Source organism: Coturnix japonica, chromosome 4 (assembly GCF_054131305.1).
Source record: "Coturnix japonica strain WE chromosome 4, WE-NBRP24, whole genome shotgun sequence".
NCBI classification, from domain to species: Eukaryota; Metazoa; Chordata; class Aves; order Galliformes; family Phasianidae; genus Coturnix; species Coturnix japonica.
The window spans coordinates 10,271,573-10,297,052 of record NC_140666.1 but is presented as its reverse complement, the minus strand read 5'-3'; the positions used below and the strand labels follow the sequence as shown (position 1 = coordinate 10,297,052).

Genomic DNA, 25,480 nt, shown 5'->3' with positions numbered 1-25,480 from the left:
GGAGGGGGAACCCATGTATGGGGACACCTTGGAGGGACAACCCAGCTGCTCCCGACCTAAACCCCACTGAGCCCCAGGGGCTCCTCCCCCGAAGGGATGGTTACCAACACAGCTGAGTGCAGGCAAGGCAGGGCAGATGCAGGGCGAAAGAAAAAGGGCTGGAGTATTTCAAATAGTTTATGTTGAGGGGGAGGGGGAAAAAACCCACCCATGTGTTTAAAACACAGCAGCCTCTCTCTTCAAAACCATTTAAAACCAGTGGTGAGAATAAACTTTAACCATGTTAAAAAAGTGAAACGAACAAGAGAGGCTCTGCTGGCACAGGGAAGCTGTGGCTGGAGGGCTCACTGTCCCACCCATGGAGATTCGTGGCACACAGCAGGCTTTGCTTTTTTAAAGAGAAACAGATTCACCAATGAACCAACAGTAACCTCTTCATATTCCTCCCGCAGCGACAAATGTCATCAGCTGCTCTGGAAACGTCTCTCCAACAGGGAAATGCTGTTGCAGGAACCTGAGCCTTCCCATCTTCACTAAACCACGTGCTTCAGATTGCCTGTAATAGAAGAGGAAAAAGAGTTGAGCCCAACCTCAGCCCCACTGCACGGCCCAGCCTGGGACATCAAAGAACACTCAGAGCTGGTTAGCAGACTCCTCTGCTCAGCTAGAACAAAGGCAAAAGCACCCTTTGCTAACAGAGACCATAGCTCTGAACTAAACGTGCTCCTGACATGAGAATCCCAAGGGAAGTGGGAGATGTGTAAGATGAGCAAACAAAGAAATGGGGTTCATCTTTCCAGCTAGAAAGGAAGACTCCAGTGAGCCAGAAGTCCCCCCTAAAAAGGCCAAAATAAGGCCAAAGCAGGAGTGGCAGCTTTACCTAACTGCTCACCTTTGATCAAGTTGAGAATTTCCTGAATCCTCTGTGGCTCATTGCGGTCCGGTCTGCAGCTGGGTGTGATCTCCAGCACGTAGTCAGGACCATACTCTGTGAAGAACTACATGGAGGGGAGAGGAGTAAGAGACAAAACAAGGCCAACAGGACTTCACAATCCCTCTATGGTCTCATCCAGCATCCCCACCAAGATGGAGCACAGCCATACACAAACACCATGGATATGCTCCATCTAACTCAGCAGATATTCAGATGCTCCTTCCCCCTGGCACATCCCAAGGAGCTCTCTGAGCACACAGGTGACTCCATCTCCTCATCCTCTGTGATTACCCGAGGCTGGAGCTTATTAGTTTCTTAGAACCTTTCAAAAAAGACGCAGACAACCTCAGTTATTGCGAACAAGCACCCACTATCCTGCTAGGGAAGCGCATTATTGCTATAGGAGAGTCTCAACTAAACAGCTCTGAGCTGAGGGTGCTTCCTGGATTAGGTGGGGTGACTGTTCTTACATAAGAAGGGAGGGCTTGGAAAACTTCACCTCGTGATCAGGGATCTCAGAGGACAGCGTTCTGCCAAGGATGACCCCAGTCAAGTACGTCCAGCAGCGAGCTGTGTTGGCAAGGTTGTAGCCTCCTGTCTCCAGCAAGAATTGTGATTTTGGAAGGGAAAAGATTGGGGAAAAGGAAAGAGAGAGATTTTATTGAAGGGAACAAGCTGCAGAAGCTCCTCCAGACACCTCTGTAGACCCAGAATGATCTCTCTTGACAACAAGGACAGGTTGTCATCAGCAATAGGGAGAGAAGTGCAAGGGTAGCAGTGGAGACAAGGAATTGCTGCTTTTTAATGCTTGGCTCCATAAAGCAAGATGCACGTGTCCAGCCATTTGTTAGTGAGCCCTGTCATGTCTGAGAGGTACTCAGCAGCTTCAGATCTGTCAGCTGGTGACCACTTCACAAGCACAGGAGGTCTCATTTGCAGCATGGCAGTGGTCATGTCCATTGTGGCTGTGCATGACCTCACAGAGAGAGACCTTGGCTGAAAGAAACCCTATGACAGACTTGGAAAGTGTTTTTCTACAGTAGACTAAAATAATGAGGAAAAAAAACACTTGGAAAAGAGAGGGAGATCATACATTCCCTTGCTCACTCTACTCCCTCCCAGATTTCCACTCCAAACACCTCTCCAAGCTGTGGTGGTGGGACACTCCTTTGCTATTTTCACCACCATGATAGTTTACCCTCATTTTTATGAGGTAAGTTTTGGGGGCTCTTCTTACCCAGAGACACAGCCTCTGTTCAAACCCACATGAGACCACTCTCTGCCAGATGTCTGAGGCAGGATTGCAACACAGATTGGGCCTGGCATCTGCTGGTACCACATATTTAATGCCTGAGGCCATCCAGTTGCTGAGGCTAAAGACTTGCTCTCCAGGAGGACAAAGCTGCTTCCATGTGACCATCAAAATGCACACACACTCACCTCCTCCCAGGATGAGAGTTGCCAGCTGCCATTGCAGGACATACTTCAGGCACTTGCCCACTCCCTCGGGCGTCATGTTGAAGGAGCACATGGGATCTCCAGCAATGGTGTCAGCCCCCAGCTGTAGCACCACTGCCTCGGGGTTGAAGGCGGCATACACCTCCTTCAGCACGCTGCAAAGAGAAGCAGTGGGTTACTACAAGCTTAGCTCAGTGGGAGCATCAAACTACATGTGGCTGCCCTGAGCAGGAGGGCTGGAAGCCAGGCCTGGGGGCATTTCTTTCCTGTGACAGCCACAGAGAAGAGCAAGGTCTGCTCCTGCTGCCTCTCACAAACACAAGACAAGAGGAACAGAGGTGGTTCCACATTATCACTCTGCTCTCTCCCATCCTCCTGGGGCAAAACCAGATCTCCCCTGGCTCTAACACACACTGTACATAGGGGGTCAGTGTCCTTTTCATTCTTTATTACAAGTATTCCCTTGCAGGAGGCAACTGGGACTTTACTCAAGGAGACTCTTGGCCACAAAGGGAACAATCCCGTTCCCAGCACTGCACTCTAAAGCCCAAAACATAAGGCTGATCATGAAGATAAATACATAGCTTTCACAACAGTGTCTTCATTTCTCTAAAGGAATGAACAGATGTGGTTCTTGGAATAAATGCTTCTGCCTTGGTTGAGAACCTAAGCAACTCCAGTACTTATCTGACATGCAATTATAAACCACCGTGGCGTCAAACCAAAGAGCTTGCACTACCCAGATCTCACCCCAGGACCTTCATCAGCCCCCTGCCTCATCTCAAGAGGGATTAAAAACAAGTAAAATCCACGTGGTCTCTAGAACTCCATCCAAGTAAACCGTATCAAAGCTAAAGGGCTTACGTTTCACAGATCTGGTAATATTTCTCATCTTGAATGCCATCTTGAATAGGCACGTTCACACTGTAATAGCGACCTTTCCCCAGGCCAACATCCGTCACATCTCCTGTGCCTGGAAAATGGAAACAGACCACGGCCAGTGAAGAGGAGAACAGACTCAGCACTAATCTCAGGCAAGAGCAGAGGGCCAGTGCCTGGCCTGTCTATGGAGAAGCCCACTTAACACTACCAGTGGAAGGTTTTAATGGACCTGGTTCTAGCCCTCTGTCCCATCTTGTAATTAAGCTTCCAAGGGCAGCCAGCAGAACTGAGCCACAAGAAGAAAGGAGATATAACAGATAAACAGTTTCCCCCTTTTTCCTTCTTCTGGGTCAAAAGAGAGGGAATATTTAGATGCAGAAGGCAGCAGGACACCTATGCTGATGAGGATGAGATGTGCCTGTGCTGAGACCTCACCACTGATGTGAGAAGCAGATTAGCACAAACCTTCCAAGTTCAACTTGCCTGGGAAAAATCCTGGTGAAAACTTGTGCAGAGAAACAGTCATGACCTTCGAGGTGAAGCTAAAGGCATCTTCAACACCTATCAGAAGATGGGAAAGAAGAAAGCTTCCATGCATCACTCATGTAAATGACAATCTAAAAAGACGACCAATAAACACTGTGAGTAGAGCAGGAAGGTAATGAATGAAATAGGAAAACAAAAGTGGCTCAACTAAAGCCATCTTCCATTGATGGAAATCCGAATTCAAAGGTAGCAGTGGTCACAACTGAAATGAATCTGACAGGTCTCATGCTAATCAGAACTGAAGGGGTCCCAATACCTCAAGTCAGTGCTTGTCTGCAAGGCTAGGGAGGGAGCTGAGCATGGATGCTCTGCCTGGAGCTTGGCCTCAATTAGAATCACAGCTACTGGGCTCTCTTGCTTTTCCCAGTGCTGCTGCAATTCCACACACCTCTTCTTTTTCCTTAAAGATGTATTAAAATAGCGAGGGTGAGAAGGGAAAAAGAGAAGTAATGGGGAACTCAACAGAAACCAAATGTAGGGAGAAAATGGAGTAAAATGAAACACGCCATAAAAGTTAGGAGAGCAGAAACATTAACTGGTGTTGAAATAATGTCCCTGAAGCAAAGACTGCTCCCAGCAAGGCCCTCTCTGCTTTTAGTTTAATAGCCTCATGCCTTCTTTTAAAAGCAACATTAGTTACTGACTGCTTCCCCCTTGCAATGGTGACATGAAAGAATTAAATGCTGTCACCCAGGATAGGGACAAGGACCTAAGGAAGTTCTTAGAATGCACCATCATTCTTAGAACGGCCTGGGTTGCAAAGGGCCACAACATTTGGTTTCAACCCCCTGCTATGTGCAGGGTCACCAACCACCAGACCAGGCTGCCCAGAGCCACATCCAGCCTGGCCCTGAATGCCTGCAGGGATGGGGCATCCACAGCCTCCTTGGGCAACCTGTTCCAATGCTCTCGCCAGAGAAGCTAACTGCATTAGGATCAGCACTGTGTTGCTTTAGGTACGAGACTGCTGCCCAGAACCTCACAAGAGGGCAGAGTAACACCCACAAAGCAGGACATGGCAGAACTGGATTGAGGGAATTCGCACTGAAAAGGGACAAAGCCACTGCTGCTGCACCAGGTGAAGCCTTACTTGAGTCTATGCAGCTTGCAACCTGTGCCAGGCCTTACCATCCCCGTGATGCAAATCCAAATCAATATAGAGGATGCGGTCAAATTTCTGGCGCAGTCGCAGGATCCCCAGGACAGCATCGTTCAGGTAACAAAAGCCAGAAGCTTCATCTCTGTGAGAAAAACAGCCACAAGGTTGAACACCATCAGTGCAGCCACCACTGCTCTCAGCTTTGTCACCTGTACTTGCAATCCTTCAACTCGCAGCAGTGGAGAAGAGAAAGAGGTGGGTTAGGAGTAGTCCCAGATCACTGAGAACACGACTGCTCACTTCTCCATCCTGTGCTTGCCAGCAGCAGCCCCAGCTGAAGCAAGGCAGGAGCTCTGCCCATTTCAATGCTGCACAAATGAGGTATGTGCATAGAAACAACTGCCCCTTCTGCACAGCACAGGAAGCTTCCTATTGCTGGCACCAAAGGAGCAATGCTTTTTGAGTTAGGGTTAGAGATGTGACTTCAGCAAAATTCAGGGGAGCCCCTTGTCTGCAGGATGGTGTGACGTTTTGGAAGATGGTGGACATAAGTTAACAAAACATAGACCTCCATGGGAAACGGGGAAGCCACAGGAACTATTTTAGCACTCCATAATCACAGAATCATAGAATGGCCTGGGTTGAAAATGCCCACAGTACCAAACCCCTGCTGTGCGCAGGGTTTCCAGCCACAAGACCAGGCTGCCCAGAGACAAATCCAGCCTGGCCTTGAATGCCTGCAGGGAAGAATCACAGGATCCAGGGACAATGCTGTTATTTTCTCTCCTGCCAAAGGTGGGTTACTGACACCACATCTCAGAGCACCAACAAAGTCAGAGGACAGCCCTGTCCGACTTCACTCCTCTAGCCCACAAACCAAGAAAGCCACGCAGAACAATCTGGGCAATGCTTTGCTGCGCTCACCTGGGTTTGAAAGGACACTGATCCTTTGCGATTCTCTATGGGCCATAACATGCTTCGTAAAAATCTCTTCTCAATTGACCCCCCCAGGGATAAGAAGCTGTCTCTGGATGTGGGGACACACCCCAGAGCCACACTGCAGCACCGGCCCTATGCCCTTTGTCCTTCCATCACCCCTCTTGCAACGCACTACTGGTTCTTCTCCTCCTCCTGAGGGAAGTTGGGTCAGACACAAGGTGAGAAAACACAAGGGAAGAGACTGTTTCCTTACTTCTTTGCGTGATGCCACCCTCCAGGCCAGTTTATTGCTACCTTGCACTTGCCATCCAGCAGGCACTGGGCTGCGGTGATGGTGGCACCCCCCACAGCTGCTGCGTAGTCAAAGATCCCTTCTGTAGCTGGACAGTCATAACCTGTGGGTGACAGCCAGCATCAGGCACTGCTGAAAGGAAAAACACACTTTGGGCTACTGCTCCTTAAGCACTGCTCTGGCTTTACATTTTGAGCATGCTGAAATTACAAACAAACCACTGCACAATACCCTCGTGACAAGTATCATATCTGGACTTGTGTGGCAGATACTGAGGGTGAGAAATGTGGGGGTGGGAAAAAGAAGACTTGTATTCAGATCACTCAGATTGACAGAAGGAGTTTTAAGCTGACTTCTGATCTCCATGCTTAGCTACCTTAACCCACTACCCCATAGCAAGATTGCAAAATAAACTTTTAGCTCGTTGGTGTTCCACCAGGAAAGCCCTGATGCAGCAGCAGATGTATTTTTCCTCTAAAAACTGGGCTACCCACACAGCAGACAGGTCCTGGCATCTCATAGGTCCATGCCTAGGACCTGATCTCCATTTCCTATAGCAGCCTCCCTAGAGCAGATCCCCAGTGAAGTACAAGCCCAGGGCTGCCCCTCCAAGTGCAGACAGAGCAGCTCCAGAGATGGAAAGAGCTACTGCATCATTCAAGCTTTTTGTAATCCAGCAGGCAGAAGCATGCTGCTCAAGTTAGTAAGCAAAATCATTGTGCAAATGGTGCAGGTCTGGTTCTTGGTGGCAGTTTCAGGCTGTCATTCCCAAGACAGGCAGAACAACAGCATGGGACTAACAGTACCCTCTGCTGGCAACACAGAAAGCATCAACCTGACTGGTAACTGCAGGCTGGAAGGGTCTGGCAGCACCTCAAATCTACACCAAGGCATCTGTGCGGCCCACTAGCAAACAGCACCCTGCACTGAATGGTTACCCTACTGCAAAAGCTTTGTGTCCTTACCCAGTCCATACTCCACAGACTCTGGGTGGTCATCGTCCCCCTCCTCGCTGACCTTCTGCAGGTGCTGCAGGTAAGCGTCTGTGTGGAAGCTTGCCATCTCCTCCATGGAAGCCATTTTGGGCTTGATTATCCTAGCAGAGAGGAGAGGGAGTAGGTCAGGACACCACTGCGAAGTGCAGCTTTAACCTCCTTAGATAGTTTGGCAACTGCTTCTAGAAAATAACAAAATCATCCACCTCTCATACCCAGCTGCCACTTTGAGTTAAGATGGAACAGGCTGTTTCACAAGCTTAGCACTGGCTGCTGGGCCCACTCCAACAGGGAACAGTTATAGGTGCTGCCTGCAATTAACCTTTCATCCTCACCTTGGGGGTTTTTCTCCCTTTCCTGTTTGCTGTCCCAGTCCAACTCCAGGCGGGCACAATGTTTCTAGGGCACCATTCTTCCAGAGCAGGAGCTGAGCAGTGACACCTATGTGCTCTTAACTCTGTTGTGTTCAGAGACCATGTCTGTCCTCAGCAACTTTCTCACCTCTTCTTTGGGTTCAGGCACTTTGACACCTGCCCAATTCAAACTTGTGGCACATTAAAATGCTCTGCACACAGCAATGTAGTACAGGTCAGGGCTACTGCAAGAATGCTCCAGGCCTGCCTGTAGGCTGACTGTTTCTGTCCCAAACAACTATACAAAATTCTTAGTATAAATAATAAAGAAAAAGTGCTGCAGAGATTTCCAGGCCTCGCCAAACAGGAATGTGGGATTTCTCAAGGTGTTCTGAGATGCTGTGAAATGGGTTGAAAAGGATCACAATGCTCATCTGGTTCTAACCCCCTGCTGTGTGCAGGGTCACCATCCAGCAGCCCAGGCTGCCCAGAGCCACATCCAGCCTGGCCTTGAATGCCTGCAGGGATGGGGCATCCACAGCCTCCTTGGGCAACCTGTTCCAGTGCGTCACCACCCTCGGGGTGAAAAACTTCTAAGTATCATAGTATCACAGTCTCGTGCAGGTTGGAAGGGACCTTAGAGATCACTGCATCCAACCCCTGGGATTCGAGCCTCTGTGTAGCAGAGCTGCACTTCTACCACTTGCGCCACAGGGGGGAATCGAACCCAGGGCCTCCGGCATTGCAACGCAGCATTCCTACCACTTCATATCCACAATCTAAAGAGCCAAAAGATGGGTTCTAACTCTTCTGCTCCAGACCGCAGTCTGTCTCCTCTCCTGAACAGCACCTACACTTCACAGGGAGGCTCCCAAGCAGCAGCACAGCACAACAGCACAATCTCGCTGGGCTCGAGCAGCACCAGTACAGCTTGAAGCTGTGAGAGGACCTCCATAGAGGCAGCATAAGGTGATGCACATGTTGTGTCAGGCCAGGAAGGGTAGCCATAGATTATGCCTGCCATAGTTACCATCCAGTCCACTTAACAAGGAGCCTGTCATTAGATCCTAGAAATCCGGTAGGTGCCCTACAGCCGTGCCGTGAGTGAGGGCAGCAAGAGGGCAGAGCTCAGCATCCCCGAACCTCAGCAGTGCAAAAGGCTTTTCCTGGCAGCAAACGGAGTCACTTACATCATGTGGTCGAGCAAGGAATACGCCTCGATCAACGAGTGCACCATGCTGGCCTGAGGAGAGATAAAAGGCAGACAACCATCGGAGTGAGAGCAGCCCGTGCTGCCACTTAGGAGCCCTCAGCCCTCACCGAGCCCCAGCTCGTCCCGCCGGGGCTCCCCTCACACAGCGGGACCCCTCCTCACACAGAGCCCCCCCTTACACCGCCCCCACCAGGAGGATCTCTCCTCCCTCTTTCCCGTCTCCCCCGTCCCGCTCCCGGCAGCCCACCCGTTTGGGGACTTTGCAGAGGGAGTCGCAGAGTGCCGCGTACTCCGGGCTGTACACATAGGCCACGGGCGGCCCCGCCGCCATCAGGGCCGCCACACCGGGCCGGGCCGCCCGGCCTCACCGCCGCGAGGCACGCCGGGAGCTGTAGTCCGCGCGCGGGGCACGCTGGGAAATGTAGTTCTCCCGTCTCGACCCGTTAAGATGGCGGCCTCCCCAATCCCAGCCCTCCCAATGAGCGACGCACCGCGCACACGCGGGCTGGAGACGTTTTATTGCGGGTTCCCACACAGCACGAATGGGCTATTTCTGTTTGTTTGTAAAACGTGACTTTTGTAACAAAAGGCCCGAGGCCTGAAGGCTGCCCCCAGCCAGCTCACAGCAAAGGGGCCCAAACAGGCCCCAGAGCAGCATTAAGGCAACACGGAGGGCAGAAAACACACGTGAAACCACCTCCCCCATCAACATGGGGCTATAAGGTGCGGGGGGCACGGCGTGCTCCCCTCCGTCCAGCAGCACTACCCCTAGCAGAGCTCTAGCTCACGCTACACTAAACCCCTCACGTCTGGAGGGAAAAGCAGCACAAAACAGGTTAAAACCCTCCAAATCCATTAGGAGAACAGCACTGGGGGTCCCTGCTGACCCCCATCCCTAAGGCGAGCTGGAGCAGAAGGCAGAGCTGTGAGCTCAGCCCTCCCCTGACAGCTCTCAGCACAAGGCCAGGCCACAGACACAGCCTGAAGGCCTTGGGGCTGGAAGCAGTGTGCAATAATGCCTCTGCAGGAGTCCGCAGCGTGGGGACAAGAGCAGCGAGATCTACTGCATGGCACAGCCATCCCCGGGCAGGAGGTCGTACAGGTGCAGGGCCACTGACTTGGATAGGTAGGTCATGGTACCGAAGCGGCCGCTCGGTGCGCTGTCGTACAGCAGGTCACAAATGCCCGTGGAGGGATCCTTCTCCAGCATCTGGTCATCAGCACCCAGGGCTTTCTGCATTGTGGGTGGGGAAGGAGAACAGAAGCATTAGGAATAAGTGTGATGCGGGGGAAGGAGGATGCTGCATTGCTGCTGTGCAGCTCCTCAGTGTGGCTGACTGGCCCCTATGTAGTCTGTGCGCAGGCTGCAGCCCCTACCTGCTCCTCATAGAAGAGGTCATTGGCTGCGTGCAGGATCTTCTCCACAGGTATGATGCCACCCATGGTGTGCACATCCACATCCACCAGCATGGTGAGCACCAAGATTGTCTCTACCAGCAGCTGCCGGTACTCCGGCTGGGGCACGCGGTTGAGGACCGACTCCACATGCACAGCAAACTTCATTTCCCCTGGGGTCATCTGTATGGAGGCAGGAAGAAATGTACATACAGCACTGCTATCACCAGCACAAATCCTGGGCTGGGCATTCACCCAGAGCGGCCTCGCACCCATCCTGTTCCCCACCTGGTAAACCTACCTCTCTGGTTGTTGAAGAGGGGAGAACAAAGCCCTCCACAGAAAGACCGTGGCACTGCAGAGCAAGAGTAGAGACCACAGTTACAGCCTGGAGCAGCACTGTGCCCTCATTCCCAGCTGAACGTCATTGCATGCAGCCCACACACCCCAGCTCCACCTCCTGCCTCCAATCTATCTATCACTCCTTAAACAGCAGTTTGGCATCACCTGGAGCACTCCCACACACAGTACGAGGCACTGCTTCCTGGCTTACTAAGCTCAGAGCTGCCTCAAATGTGACCCCAACACCAGGTTCCCAGAGCTCACAACCCTGCCCAACACATAACATGTGTGCCTCCGGTGGCGCAGTGGTTAAGGACGCCACTTTGCAACACTGGAGGCCCGGGATCGAATCCCCCCTGTTGTGCAAGTGGTAGAAGTGCCGCTCTGCTACACAGAGGCTCGAATCCCGGGGGGTTGGACTCGATGATCTCTAAGGTCTCTTCCAACTCACACAAGACTGTGATACTGTGATAAGGCTCCTCAGCAGACCAAGCCCCTTTCTGCAAGGGTAAGCACAGGGTGAAATAGGTGCTGCATGCCTACAAGGCAGCTCCAGCTCTTCCCCAGCTTTCCAGGGCCAGCTGAAAGACTTGTTTCATAAAGCATGTATCAGCACAACCTCAAGGATGAGCAATTGGTGCCTGGCTCCCCCTAGGAAGGCAAGTGTCTGGGGACCACAGGCTCATGTGTGTGGACATCCAGCTCACCTTCTGCAGGACCTTCCAGACCTTCTGGTAGAATCCTAAGGGGACACGGTTGAGGGCCCCATCCAGCCGCCGTCTCCGCTTCCACTGGCCCTGGCGGCTGTCCTTACTGCCCTGGTCTCTCAGTAAGCTTGAAAAGGAGCCTTTGTCCAGCAGCACTGATTGTCCAGCGGTCTGGACAGACAAACAAGGAGAAAAGAAGCTGCTGCAGGGTTAAATCCCAAACGAGGGCACAATACATTGCTGCCTGAGGGCCTATGCCCACCCAGCCTGGCTCCCAGGGCAGAGCTGTCCCAACAGAGCTGCCACCAACAGAGCAGTCCCAAACAGAGCCCTCCCTGTAACCCCAGCTCCCCACAGCCTGGAGGGCAGCACCCCTGGCTGGAGCTCCTTTCTGCAGCCACAAAACATGACAAACCCCACGCACACGGCCAACAAACGCAGGTTACCAGAGAGGCCAGCAGGTCACCGTCCCCAGGCTGCAAGAGAAAGGGAGAGACATAAATCAAATAGTGCTGGCACAAGGCAACAATCATGACGAGCAGAGCAGCAGCAGCACGGATCAAGGTCACAGAGCAGTTACCCCAGGGGCTGTGGTTAGCTGGACATTGAGAAGTTTTCAGAGGCAAAAATGCAGAAAGTCTCATGTTAGCATCAGGGGAAGAACTGCACTGGAGGAGAAGCAGGGCTGCGATTGCTCTGCTGGCATGGGCACAAATTTAATCTCAGGAGGGCCAGCAGCAGGTGGGAGACTGTCCTTGCCATGAGTGTGGTCCCTCTGTGACACCAGGCCTCGCACTGCAGCTGCTGCATCAACCTGGTCCCCACAGGCCAGGCCAGGCCCAGAGCAAAACACAAGCCAAGCTCCAGAGGAGGCACTTTTATGGTGAGAGATTGAGAGGAAGCAGCAGAGGAGTAAAGGTGGGATCCAGTATCACAAGTCAATGTCCTGGCATGGCCATCACTGGGTAATGGCAGTAGAGACACAGTGCCACCCTGTTCAGCATTTTTGTCAGTATAATGGGATCTATTCGACTGTGGCAGCTATGCAGCACAGCTCCCAGCTGGCTGCAATGCCAGGGCACCCATAGTTTTGAGAAACCTTCCTCCTCCATGGCCACAACATAGCAGATTCCACTTAAAGGGAAGCTCCCTGAATGCTAAGGAGCCACATTTAATCTTGCTGAGCTCTCCCCAGGCCCAATGCCTCCCCACTGTCCTAAACAGAGCAACCCTAAGCCTGACAAGAAGGGAAGCCAGCTCATTGCTGCAGCAGCTCACTCAGTGGGTTCATTTAGGAAAGCTCATTAACTCATGCACGCTCAGAAGCTGCCCTGGTATGCAGCATGACAGATAAAAGCTGAGGCTGTAGGAGGACCAAGGTGGCTTCACCTTACTCCCGGGCAGAGACTGCCTACGTTTATCCAGTTGCTGCAAGAGAAGAAGGTAATGAAGTTTCTGTTGCTGGACGAGGCCCACCAGGACACCATCCCCACCAGGGATGCTGCAGGGCTCTCCCCTCCCCTTCCCCATCCCTGAATCTTCTCAAGCACGCCTGTACTTTCCCCAGTACTACACCGTCAGAGCAACTCCTGCACTAAAGGGTTTGCTCCCCCCACTCCCCCCAAGGACAGAAGTGAGCCAAAAAGGGCTTCTGGAGGTAGCTGTAGGCTTTCTATAGTCCAGGAGCAAACTCTTTTCTGCTCTCCCCTCAACTTTTCTTGTCCTATATTTGTTTGCCCCCACAGACCTTTGGGGAAGTAGTCTGCACTGCCTGCCCTCACCTGTTTGAGCTCACTTTTCAGCTTGACAATGCCAGTGCGCTCAGTCTTGGTGGCTCCAGAAGCCTCCACATCATGGATGGAGATAGCAGTGGTGACCAACGAGTCCACCGATCGCACTGGAGGAGAGGAGGGAGGTCTGGAGTGGGTACTAATCCTCAGGACACAGATGTCCCTCATTGCTGCACAGCACTGGCACTTACGCACAGCCTTGCCTTGTATCCCAAGCTAGCTCTAAAGCACAGAGCTGCTTCAGTTCAGGCTGGATGATACCAAAAACTGAGCTAAAGAAAGCCCCAATAGCCAAAGGACCCAAATTCAACCCCCAGTGACCACCCTGCTGAAGATTACAGATAACGGCAGTGCAGAAGCTATGCTGTTAAGGCAGGAGAAGGGGGACATTCAGCACAGCAGGGGATACCCAGAACTGGCCACAGCTCTGCCCAGAAATGCTCTCAGCCCCGCCAAGAGACTCACTCACCACTCTTCTCCACTCCAAATTCCTTGCCAGAGAGGATGTGGTAGAGGAGGTTCTTCACGTTGTATGGGCTGAGATTCATCAGGTTCTCAGTGGCTTCTCCAGCTAGAGAGAAGAGTTGGAATGCTGTTCACCCTTCACCCTCCCAGCCCATATCCCAGTCTGTTAGCAGGGAGTACCCAAGAGTAGTCCCAATCACACACCCTGCCACTTTCACGCAGTCTCATCCTGGCACTGAGAGCTGCCCATTTTTAATGGCATTTCTCCTTCCTGGCTGACAGGACCCCATAGCCCTCATCCCACCAAGCTCGCTGCACATACCTGAGCAGCGCAGGGAGTGTGCCAGCTCTGTTGCCATCACCTGGATGATGAGCCCAATGCGGATTCGAAACATATCAGTGAAGAGCGCTGGTTGTGTGCGCATGTACATGGCCAAGTACACCATGATCTCCTGGAGAGACAAAGAGCAGGTCATCCCACTGCTGCTTGCCAGAGCTCATGCCCAGCTGTGGTGTACCCCCTCACCTGGGTAAGGATGGACACGCTTAGGTTCTTCTCACTGGCTTCATCAATGAGACGAACGAGCTCCTCATAGGGGATCGGGCTGAGGAGGGAATGGTGGAGTAGGTAAGAGACAGCCCTGCATCCCTCCTAGTCCAGGGAGGAGATGCAGGCTATCCTGCATCCAGTCCCAGCCCCGAATGCATGGGAAGAAAGAGGTAGACACTCACGCTGTGATGGTCTTCTCACGTGGCTCTGGGGGCAGCCCCACTGTCAAGTGCTTCTGGTGAGACAAGAGGGCCGTGCAGGCCTGTGGACAGAAAAGATCAGGCCGTGCATCACCATCAGCTTTGGCTTTGGGCCTTCAGCACAAGGTAGAGGGAGATGGAGCCAACAATGCCCTCAGCCCACCAGGGCTTAGCAGCACGGCTCTTACCTCATCCAAAGCTTCCACCTTTTTCTTGAGGATGCCAGAGATGTAGCGGATCAGAGCCCACTGGCGTGTTGCCCCCACCCGCACGTACAGCTCAGTGAGGAGCTCCTTGACAGTGGGGCCAGGCTCACTCTCAAGCCCCGTGTGCCACTCGGGCCCCCTGCAGTAAAGGGGATGTCAGGTTACTGCCATCAAATCGTTCCACAGCAGCGCTCAGGCTCAGCAGGTTGAGACACATGCTTAGCCATGCCAGCCCTCTCCACCCAGTGAGCAGGCAGGTCTCAGAGCTTGCCATACTTGAGGATGTGGAGCATGTAAAGGATGTCTGCTTGCTCCTGCAGCGTGGGGCACATGCGCAGCTGGTCCACCAGTGCCTTGCAGTCCACATTGCCAGCCTCATCGCGGGGCAGGTTCATCTCTGCATGGAGTGACTGGCTCTGGGGGAAGAGAAAGCCACGCTCCTGGTCAGCACTGCAACACCCTGCTCTGAGGGCAGGGAGGCATGGAGCTAAAGCTGCCCACCCAAGGGCATCCTCCCCACTACAAGCATGCAGCCCCATAAAGATCCTCTGGCTCCAGATGAGAAGCTAGCAGTGCTCAGCCAGCCCAGCAAAGGAGGAAAAGGGCTCACCTTGGCTTCCTGGTCTTGTTGGTTGGGTGAGCTCAACAACTTTACTGACTGCTGGGATGCCTGGAAGATCTTGCTGGGGATGTACATCCCAACATCTGAAAGAAAGATGGGGTCAGTTGGTGCAGGTATTTCTCAGCCACCATCACACCGCTCAAACCAGCTCATGACCCACCCTCTGCTCCCCCAAGGCGCAACTGCAGAGGAGCTGACTGTCAGGAGAAACCCACACAGTTAGAGGAACATTTGAGAGTTTACAAGGGGGACCAGCTCTATAATACTCCATAGCCAAGACTAACACAATGAACTGCAGATGTACGTGCCTGGGCAAAGGCTAGGTTATCCTGCAGGCCGCCCTGGGTCACACTGTATCCCACACGAACAGGAAAGGCACTTCAGCCTCATCATGAAGAGAAGTTGTGAAGGGTGCTAGAGTTACTCACTCTGGACCTGAAGGTCCTTGGCCTTGGATGCCAGGGACATGAGATCACGGGTGGTGTGGACGGCAGCACGGAAGCGCTTCAGCCCTCCTTGCTGGGCAGTGGGAGGGAGGATGGACTGGGGAACCGTGCGCTGCAGCAGGTGGTCCAGGTACTGCGCAACCTCATCGTATGCGTCTGCTGTAACAGGAAGAAAAAGGAAGGGCCTCAGCCACTGGGCACCATGCCACTCCAAGGCAGAAGTGCCCAGCTGCATCCCCATAGGGACAAAGCTTTGCTGGCTGCAAAGAGCAACAGCGTGGGGCTAGCACCAGCAGCCAACCAACCAGACAGGCAGCAGCGCTGTCTGTCCAAGCAGAGACCACTTGGATTGCTCCAGCACAGCAAGAGCCTCACCCCAACAAGGTTCAAGCATGGGAGCAAGACACGGTAGGTTTTGCGATAGTTATTTCGGATTAGTGATGGAGTTATTTCTAATTCAGAGTTAAAGGAAGGCAGTACACTGTCCTTTACAAACCACCAGCTCATGTCTGTCTCTTTGCCCAGCTTCCAGCTCCATGCTGGGAGCACCAGGGCCACCACTCACTAACTACAGCACAGAGAGGGGACTCAGAGACCATGTCTCTGCTCGGCCAAGACATATCAGCAATGCCCAGCAGCGATAGCAATGCCCCACATGAGGTGATGCTATGCCACAGAGAGCTGTTACTGCATTTCCAGCCAGTGGGCCAGCAGCATTTCTGCTCCAGAAGGAGAACTACAGACAGCATCCAAGGCTGACAGCACAGCACCTCCTCCCTAAATCTGGTAGGGATGCCCTGCACTCAGTGCAAGGGGGCTAAGCTGAACAAATACCTCAGGATTCACATTGGGCTTGAGAATATCGTCCTGTCTACCTGCAGCATCTGACCACAGAAAAACTTAAAACTGAGCATCTTTTAGAGAGGCCAAAGTAGACACAGTGACCAGGCAGACTCCACCTCCTGCTGGGGCTAGGGGGAAGTAGACACTTTGGAGGAGCTTGACTGCAGCCTGCAAAGCTGCAGCATGAGGCAGTGCAACTGCAGAGTGCGAATGAGGCAGCCATGCAAGAGAAGTAAACACTCAGAGCTGCAGCAGTGGAGATGTTGGCTCCAGGAGCAGCAGAGGCAGAGCAGATCGATGGGAAGGCTGGGAAGACGACCATCACTGGGTCTCACAGGAGGAGAACATGTCCAGGGCTGCTTACAAGGGGAACAGCAAAACCTGCAGCCCTCCGTGGTCTCAGAGCAGGGGGCCCATCATGTTGTGATGGACCACAGCCCCCATGGGCACCTGGCCCACAAGCAGCAAGGCCTCAATTTGGCAAGCACTGGAGCTGCCCTGTCTAGGGGGGGCCCAAAGATTTTGTGAAAATACCACCCAGAAACTACCTGGGGACCCAGAGACACCTGGGGCACTGTACAATCACCTTCTGCACCATCACATGAGCTGACCACACCAAACATCTTCAGCCAAATCTCCAGGGCAGAGGCAGGTTGCCGAGCCTTCGTCTCTTCCCCACGCAACAGCCTATGGAGGTTGGGGTGGCTCATTCAGGAACATCCTCTGTGCTTGCTACAGCCACATCCCCCAACCTCAGCCCCGTATGGCTGGGAAACCCCTCAGCTGAGGGGCTGTGACAGCCACCTTTGCTCACCCAGCCCTGACACCCCATTAGCATCACCAGGAACATCAGTCAGATGGGGTTAATTGGGTCAGATGGGTGTAGAATTGTGGTGGAAACCCAAGTGGATGAGGAACAGGGTGGCAGCTGCTCATAGGGAGGTGGGACACTAATGGTTTACGGGAGAGTTCAGTGTTTTCCACACCACAGTAGCGACTGGCCTGTTCCCCCTTACCATCCTCTGCAAACTGCAAGCCATGCAGCCACTCCTCAGGGTCTAGCTCCTCAAAGCTGTCAAGGCCGAGCTTGTAACTGTTGGCAAAGACCTTACCCTCTGGCCCAGAGTCCATGAAGCTGAGGTGTGTTCGGCATGACGTTGTCAGCAACTCCGACAACTTACCCGTCTGGATCCTGGGCGAAAGGAGGGGAGGTCACACAGAGAGGAAGGGGGAGGCAGTGCCCTTGGCTCTCCTCCTGGATGCAGGGCAGCCCCTCAGCAGGGATAGAAAGGCTTGTCTGGGAGCACACACATCTCTCAAAGCCTGCTTTAGCTGTTTGCAGTTCCTCCAGTCACATGGATACAGAAAGGCTGCCCAAAAGCTATCAGGGGGGTCCTACGGCCACGGATTCAATGGCACAAGGAGATATGTCCTCTCTTGTACCTCCTCAGTCAGGACTGCAGCCCCAGGGTGCACTCACAGCCCAGCACATCCCAGCATATCCTCCACAGCTTATTCCCTAACAGCCAGTGCTCAGACAGAGCTTGTTCCCATACAGCCACGCTCGGGTAGGACACTAGTCCTGTTCCCTCCTGCATCCCAAGAAGATGCACTCACCTTGCACCACCGAAATACCCGTCCTGCAGCTTCCGTAGTGTTGCCAGCACCGTGGGGTGTATGCTGCTGCCTGTATCATCTGTCGGGGACACAGACACAGGCAGTCAGGCTCTCCTACACAAACAGGCTTCCAGTAACACAGGACCAGGTGGGCATTCAGACATGCAAAGCACCACGACAGCAGCCAGACCTTTGCTCTGGGGTGTGCAGCCAGGCAGCGGCACCAACAGCACCACCCAAAAAGGGAAATTCATGACTGTCTAGGCTGGATAACCGGCAAAGTCAGGCTGGGATGCACTGCAGGCCCCTGGGATTTCACCCTGAAGCTGCTTGCACCAGACAGCAGCAATCCAAACAGCCCCTTCTCCCTTCCTGGCTTTCAGGGTGCTGCTGAAGTGTTGGGGTGCTGCTGTCAGGGCAGAAAACACCACAGCAAACACAATCAACACCCAAGGCTTCAAGTACACGAGGAAAATCAGAAAGGCCTGAAGGCAGCATGGATTCTCTTCCCTGTGCTGGCTCACAGGGAAGAGAAGGCTGCCCCTGAGAAGCCAGTTTTTCTATGAGCCAATGTGTAGCTTTCTGCTCCTTTTGGTTTTCTGTTTTCCCCTCCTTGAGATTTAAGAAAGCCTTTGAGGGGTGGTTAGTCTTGGTGAAGAGTCACGATGCAGGAAGAGCCCCAAGAACATTTTTACACGGGAATTATTTCTTGTCTTGCTCCCAGAAGGCTTCTCAAACAGGCCTAGCTGCCTGGAGACGACATACTTCCATGCCAACAAACCTGCCTTGAGCTTCAGGCAATGGTGCTTGGCAGGTAGCCCTGCTGGCTACCGGATGGCTGCCAACTCAGTGTGACTCCTTTGAGCAGCGAGCTCTTTACAGGATGCTGTTGGCTGTTCCAGCCCCGTTGTGTCCCCATTACCCGGGCTGCCCCCATCCACCCACCAACAGAGAAGGTTAGAGGATCTGTACCGAGCATGGTCTGAGAGATGGGGAAGGTGATGGTGGGCCGCCCAGTCATCCTCCAGCGGCTGCAGAGGTACGAGAGGTCTGTCCTCAGCATCTCCACAATCATCTTGTTATCGTGTGCCAGGTAGAATTGCTGCTGGTCTATGAACTGCAGGGAGAGCAGGAGACATGAACATCCTCCCCACGGCCACCAGATTGCTCTGGAACTACTTGCGTCTTCCCATCAGCCACCCCTGAAACCAACTTGAGTGCTCAGCTCAGCCAGTGGACAAACTTTCCATCCATTTACACAGTGTGGCAGCTGCTAAGAAGCACATACAATACCGCTCACCTGTGGGGTGAAGGCAAAGATGTTCTTCCTAATGTCGTAGAGCTTGGAGGTCCCAATCACTCCCATGTGCCGGTAGGGCCGTCCTGTCAAGCTCATCTGCTTGTTGCGACCTGGGGGAGGTTATAAGGTTTTATAACATTTTCCCCACATCCTCTCAAAAAAGGGAAAGTGGTAGCAAACTGCAGAAGGCTTCTGTGCTACCAGCCAGGAGGAAAAGGGTTGCTTGTGTTGAGCACCCCACAGCTTTGCATCCAGCTGGCACGGCCCAAAGTGACAGCAATATTCTGGCCCATGGCCCTGTCCAGGAACTCTTATTGGAACCAGAGACACACAAACAACCCTGACCTCAGCAACTTGCTGCACCTCCATGTCTTTGAGAATGTCAGAAGCTGGTGCAAGGACACCCCCACTGCACAGGGCTAGACCCCAAAGGTGACAGCTCTGTCAGTGTCCCAATTGCTTCTAGATGACTTCCAGAGAAGATGCATTGCCACTCAGGAGAAATCCCAGCAGTTGCTAGGTGGCTCCCCTGCCCATTTTGCCCATGTCACACTTGGCCTTTCGGTGGCTTAAATTAGCCAGCACCCACAGCCTGGAGCAGGTCAGGTTTCTCCCTTGGTCAAGGCTGGGTCTCCAGCCCCTGCACAACACACCCCGTGCCTGAGGGTATGCAGTATCAGGGAATGAGCATAAAGATTTCAACACACTCTCCCTTCATAGCCTGTCTTCCCTCCAGCAAGAGCCACCCCTTCTGGCCTAAAGACTCAGACAGGAGACCCTTCCCTGGGATCTAGCTGGCCTCCCTCACTGAGATTTGGGTGATCTTGCTCATACCACATCCACCCCACATAGCACTGCTCAAGCAGCACCGGAGGCCCAGAAACAGAAAAGCCTTAAAGAACCAGGCAGAAAGGAGCAGGGAAGGACATTAGCATCTACACACAGAATGGGACAGCAACTTCTGCACCCTTTTTTTCTACAGGAACTTTCAGCTCACCCAAGCGAGCATAGATGTGGCTGAGGATGCGAGCAGGCTGCACTCGGATGGGGTAAACATCGGCCACAGTATCCACATGGATGCCCTCCTTCCTCAGAACAGCCTTGATCCCCTCTGACTCTGCTAGGATGCACACTGAGGAAAGAAGACAGCAGGCTCAGAGCTCACTTTCAGAGGCAGATGGGTGAGACACCACTGGCCTTCCTGGATACACACAAGGTGCAAGTTCATGCAGAGGCAGCTGTCTGAGGTCCCTCTGGGGACCAGAGCTCTGCCTTGTTCCCATAACACTCTTTACACCCAGACGAGCAGTGGGAGGATGTGCCCAGTTTTCACCTTCTGCAATGGAGACCATAGCAGGTGACATTCCCCTGAGGCAATGTAGGGTCCAGCAGAAACACCAGCACTGCATCTTACATCCCGCTGCCAGGGCTGGTGTGTGGCTGTGCCAGTGAGCAGAACCCCCCCACAGCCAAACACTGAGCGGGCACTATCACATGGAAAAAATTGGAACTGGTCCCTTTCCCTCACCTTGCACCACCACGTCGGGCTTGGGGACAGTCGCAAAGCGGCGGTTGAGTGGATCAATTTCACCAGGAGCTAGAAATCCCTGAGGGAAACAGAGAAGGCATGAGGAGATAAACATCTTGTGGGCTGGGCAGAGTGGATAAAGCTCACCAACAACCCATCTTTAAGAGGTCTCAGGGGATGGAGGTGACAGATCCCCCATGGCAGGTGGCACAGAGTGGCAGCATTTGTCCTTTGAGCTCAAAGTCCAGCCCACCCAGCCTTCCCTAGAACTGTGAGTGACCATACCTCAGCCATCAGGCAGCCCAGGATGTAGAGGGACTGACCCCACATGAGTGGCAGCTTGCCCATGGGTATCCTGTCCACAGTGTGGGGGTTGTTGTATTCCTCATCCACCTGGAAGAGAAGCCAGGTCAGCAAGGGACCCACTGACATGGGATGCTGAAAGAACTGTAACTGCTGCACTTAAAAATCTGCCAATGCACAAGCAGGCTGTCAGCACAGCACCCTTATGCATGGGGGCAAGACAAACTTTGAGGAAAATAAGCTATTTATTTATCCAATATGTTGGGTGTTTTGGTTGTGTTTTGTTTGTTTGTTTTTTAACCTTTTCTAAGGAAGTTTCCACGCAGAAACTGCTATTTGATTTTGGATAATAGTGGTTAAAACCAAATGACATAGCATTCTCTGCTCACTAACCCTGTTAGAGCAGACCCCCACCACAGCTCAGGTAGCTCACCTTTTCTGGCGGGACACTGTACAGCTCTGGCACCAGGCGCACCCCGTTCTTCCCCTTGATGAGAATCCCCTCAAGGGCCTCCCGATACTCTTGAACCTGGGGAGGGAGCAGAGAGTATCAGGGCAGGGCTCCCTCTGCCCTTCTCCACACACCCCCTCTTGCCCAGGCCTCATTTCCCCTGGCCTGCTGGGTACTGCCTCCCTTACCTGCTCCATGTTTCCACTGAAAATCCCATCAATGATCAGGTATGTCCAGAACAAAGGCCACTCACACTCGATGTTCTCAAAGAGCTTCAGCTCTGCAGGTTCATAGTAGGAACGGTTGGGATCCTGCAGAAAGGCCACAACAGCAAAGAGGGTGGTTGCAGGATCCCCTCAGAATCAAGAGGTTCTTGCTCCCCACCCCCAAGACCCCCACCTCAAATGCCTGTGGATGCAAGTTAACCAAACAGTGGCAAAGCTCATGAGCACTGGGGAAGGGCAGACTGGAGAGCCCCATCCACAACTGCTGCCAGTGATGCTCAGGGTTGGAGGAGCGCAGCAAAGGAATATTCAATATATACCATCCAGGAATATTCAAGCTGATGCAACAGCCAAAAGAGCCCAACAGGTTACGGGCCCCACCAGCTGGATATTTAACATTCCAAGTGCCATTTCCTGGTATTGTGGTTATCAAATGCCTGTCACTTATATCACTCTCCTTGTTTTCCCTCCTCAAGCTTAGAGTCAAGCATAGCGATATGCGAGCTGTTTGCTGGCCCACAAGAAATAAAAACAGCTCTGTGTTCCCACAGGGCTTGTTGAGATCCAGAGGTTGACTTCTGCAGGGCTCCCACGTTGGGTGGCAGTCCCATTTTCCCCATCCTGAGAGATATGCCAGACTCTGCTTATCTGCTGCGGGCATAGGTAGGATGTGCCACACCTCTGCAATGGGCTGTGGCATCTTGGGCAGCCCTGATCAGATCCGTGATACTGCCTGGAGCTAAGAGCTCTCGTCATTGCAGTGCTCCCCAGAACAGCCTTTACACTGCACCCCGGGTGATAAAAATGCAACCCAGGACAGTCTCTCCTCAGCAACACAGTCATGGCAAGTGGCAGACTGGGAACACTCACCTCTCTGGGGGTCCTGTATCCGTCACGGAGGAAGCGGCAGCAGCCGTAGCGCCCCTAGGAGGAAAGGGAAGAGGAGCTGAGCAGGAGGAACAGTGTCAGGTACCTTCTACCTTCACTGTAGAAGCAAGGAGGAATCCTCTGCCCAAGAACCCCCTTCACACAGTCACACAGTACTCAGGCTCCACAACCACAGCCCAGGATGATAGCACGCAGCACTGCTTCTTTGCACACCCCCAACACAGGTTATAGAGACTGGGAGAGAACAGGTCCCAGCACCACCTACCCAAGCACATTCTGGAGGAGAAAAGGATTGCAGGCTTTGAACTGTCTCCCAGGAAGGGTGAAGAGGGGAGAGCTGCTCACCTGCAGCTTTGTGATGATCTCTTGCTTGGTAATTTCCACCAGCTCACTGTCCTCCACAGCAAAAGCTGGGTAGGAGATGACAGAGAGCACGCTGGCATCCACCTCCTTGGATGAGGAGGCCCTCGGCAGCATCGAGTGGAGGATGGACTGAGGAAAGGGAAGGAAAGAGGTTTGGTTGCCACTGTTTACACTGCAACCCCATCAGATTGCACACACAGCCCTCACCTGGCAGTGCTGCACCTCATCTGACAGCACTCGAATCACAGACTGTGGGCCTCCCTTTGCTCCAAAGAGATCCAGCTCATCTAAGGCCTCCAGGGCAGCCTGCAAGCAGAGCGAGACTCAGAGCAGTGTGTCCTCTACTGTACTGCCAGTCTGTAAGGGCACTGGCCCCACTGACCAGTTTTAAACAAGGAAGAGATGCAAACACACCCCTGAATCCTGCAAAGGCTTCAGAGCACCCATAGCCAAAGAATGACCACATCTCATCTCTACAGCTCACCTTAGCCATGCCGACAGAGCTGGCATTCAACTCAGTGATCCCCTGGTTCGTCTTGTCCCCACGTTCCCATATCCCAAAGTCCTGCAGGGAGGCAGCAGTTTGTGTCATAACCCAAAACTCTTAGATCTCACCCTTTGACAGTGCTCCAATGTAAGCTTCTCAGTGGTTCTGCCCACCACCCCCACCCTCTGGGCATGATTCCCTTCCCTGGTAAAGGCCTCCAGCCACCCACCGCTGTCTTATAGGCTGCTTCGATGTAGAAGACGAGGTTCTGGATGAAGTTGACTTCATCTAGGCTGTGAATTATGTGGAGGCCTGAAGCAGCAGAGGAGAAGTCATGTTAGTCCTCAGGCACTCCTAGGAAGGGGCTGTAGAAGGCAGCCCCCCTCCTCCTCACCCACCCTGTGATGGACACATCCTCACTCCCACCCCACCTAGCAGGTTGCATCCCTGCAACAAAGGATACCCAGGAGCATAGCCACCGACCTGCACAGAGAGCCCCAGAACACCTCAACCTCCCCCATGTCACACATCTCATTTCCTCAAGATACAGGTTTCCAAACGGCATCCCACCTGAGGCAGTCATCTGAGCCAGCATGAGCAGGTAGAGGGAGGTAGCATCCAACTGCAGGTGCCCCCACTCGTGGTCTCCCACCACAGTGGCACAGGTGTGGGTGTTGTACTTAGCATGCAGGCAATCCCGGGTGCTCTGGCTGTACTTGAAGGCCTCCACCTTGTCCACCTGAATAAGTGGAAAGGGATGCAGGGGCTTGACAGACCCCAAACCCAGGCAAGCTCCATCCCACCAGCCCAGCACACAGAGACACAGCTGGAAGCAGGACACATCTCACAGCCTCTGCACGCACTGAGGCCATAGGCTCTTGTGTCTCCATAGTGAATGGTTGGAAGGTACACAGCCATGTTTGCACCACAAGGAGAGAAAAGGGTCACCCCAAATGCACTCAAGGAGAATAGCCACCCGGTCAGTCAGGCCAGAAGACAGGGAGCAATTGGCACAAGACTTCACTGGCCTCCAGCCCATAGCACTAGAACACTCTCTGGAGGACTGACATCCATCAGGGCTTATTTTAAGTCTTTCTGAAAGGAGGTCACCCCGCTCGTTGAAGAAAGCCAGGGCTGACGGTCTTAGTGGGCTCTGAGGTGACCACTCAGCTCTCCCTTGGCCCCTACCTGTCTCATCATGCACTGGAGCAGCCCCCTCATCAGCTTCACCACGCTCTGCAAGGAAACGAAAGCAGCCTCGTTAATCTCTGGATAGCAAAGAGAAGCCCTGACTCAGGACCAGCTGGCCGCTGACCTTTGCAGAACACCGGTGCCTGTAACCAGAGCCTCAGCTAACGTTTCCACGGCCCTTGCTATCTAGGCAAGTAATGGAGGAAAGAAAGCACTTATGGCTATCAACGGGGTCAAGCTGCTGTGCTGGGGGAGGAAGGAGAAGGAGCTCCCAGCCTGGGCATGGGGCTGCATCCCCAAATCACCCCAGGAACAAGAAGAGCAGCGGACACCCATCACTGCCCCTCATCCCTACAACAGCCCCGTCCTCACTGCAAACCCTGCGGCGTTTCTCACTCCCAGAGGCTCCTCGCTACCACGGGCACAGCACCCCGCCGCACCTGCTCCAGCTCGTAGGCCTTGGCCTTGTCCTCGTCGCGGTCGGCGTTCTTGCGGTAGGCCAGGCCCAGGCCCCACACGGCCAGGATGCTGTAGACGTTATCCCGGACCCAGGCATCGCGGTGGTCGGCGCTGGCGGGCAGCAGCCCGGTCACGGCGTCCTGAGGAGGGTGAGAAGCGGCGGTAGGGGCGGCGGGAGCAGAGGGAGGCGGCGCAGGGCCCGACCCCGGCGTAGCGCCCAGGCCTCGGGCCCGTCCGTCACCTGGTGCCGGAGGATGGTCTGCTGCACCAGCCGGCCGTAGCCGTCCAGCCGCACACCCGAGTTGCTGCGGCCGCGCATCGCGACGGCGGCGACAACAGCGGAGCGGGGCGGGAGCGCGGCGGGGTGAGGAGCAGCTGACTGGGCCGCCCAG

At 53.6% G+C, this 25,480-nt stretch overlaps 2 protein-coding genes across 19 annotated transcripts; both read right to left on the bottom strand.

The window, feature by feature from the left end:
* Positions 1–163: 163 nt before the first annotated feature.
* HDAC8 (histone deacetylase 8) lies at positions 164–9,077 on the bottom strand. 2 transcript variants are annotated; one of them, XM_015860034.2, is made up of 11 exons: positions 8,959–9,077; positions 8,689–8,741; positions 7,116–7,246; positions 6,112–6,253; positions 4,949–5,061; positions 3,758–3,835; positions 3,257–3,365; positions 2,375–2,547; positions 1,434–1,528; positions 893–998; positions 164–556 (listed from the first exon to the last, which is right to left on the bottom strand). In XM_015860034.2, the coding sequence occupies exons 1-11, from the start codon at positions 9,040–9,042 to the stop codon at positions 534–536; spliced, it is 1,107 nt and encodes a 368-aa protein (XP_015715520.1). In that variant the 5' UTR covers positions 9,043–9,077; the 3' UTR covers positions 164–533. The 2 variants fall into 2 exon arrangements, 1 of the variants encoding a protein (XP_015715520.1); XR_014945610.1 differs by lacking the exon at positions 1,434–1,528.
* Positions 9,078–9,212: 135 nt separating this feature from the next.
* PHKA1 (phosphorylase kinase regulatory subunit alpha 1) lies at positions 9,213–25,428 on the bottom strand. 17 transcript variants are annotated; one of them, XR_014945602.1, is made up of 33 exons: positions 25,330–25,428; positions 25,070–25,228; positions 24,627–24,674; positions 24,009–24,177; positions 23,668–23,750; positions 23,436–23,516; positions 23,159–23,257; positions 22,934–23,080; positions 22,571–22,624; positions 21,665–21,787; positions 21,459–21,554; positions 21,008–21,115; positions 20,723–20,801; positions 20,192–20,326; positions 19,195–19,304; positions 18,867–19,011; positions 17,895–17,973; positions 17,294–17,469; positions 16,864–16,964; positions 15,417–15,593; positions 14,977–15,071; positions 14,643–14,782; positions 14,349–14,505; positions 14,143–14,222; positions 13,937–14,015; positions 13,733–13,862; positions 13,415–13,516; positions 12,937–13,052; positions 11,602–11,631; positions 11,156–11,326; positions 10,408–10,461; positions 10,089–10,289; positions 9,213–9,945 (listed from the first exon to the last, which is right to left on the bottom strand). XR_014945602.1 is itself a non-coding variant. In XM_015860027.2 (33 exons), exons 1-33 carry the CDS (start codon positions 25,405–25,407, stop codon positions 9,772–9,774), a joined length of 3,714 nt encoding a protein of 1,237 aa, XP_015715513.2. In that variant the 5' UTR covers positions 25,408–25,428; the 3' UTR covers positions 9,213–9,771. The 17 variants fall into 17 exon arrangements, 11 of the variants coding, with proteins under 11 accessions (XP_015715513.2, XP_032300140.2, XP_015715516.2 ...); XR_014945598.1 differs by lacking the exon at positions 16,864–16,964 and adding an exon at positions 12,545–12,583 and having other exon boundaries at positions 11,580–11,631; XM_015860027.2 differs by lacking the exon at positions 16,864–16,964 and adding an exon at positions 12,545–12,583.
* Positions 25,429–25,480: the final 52 nt, after the last annotated feature.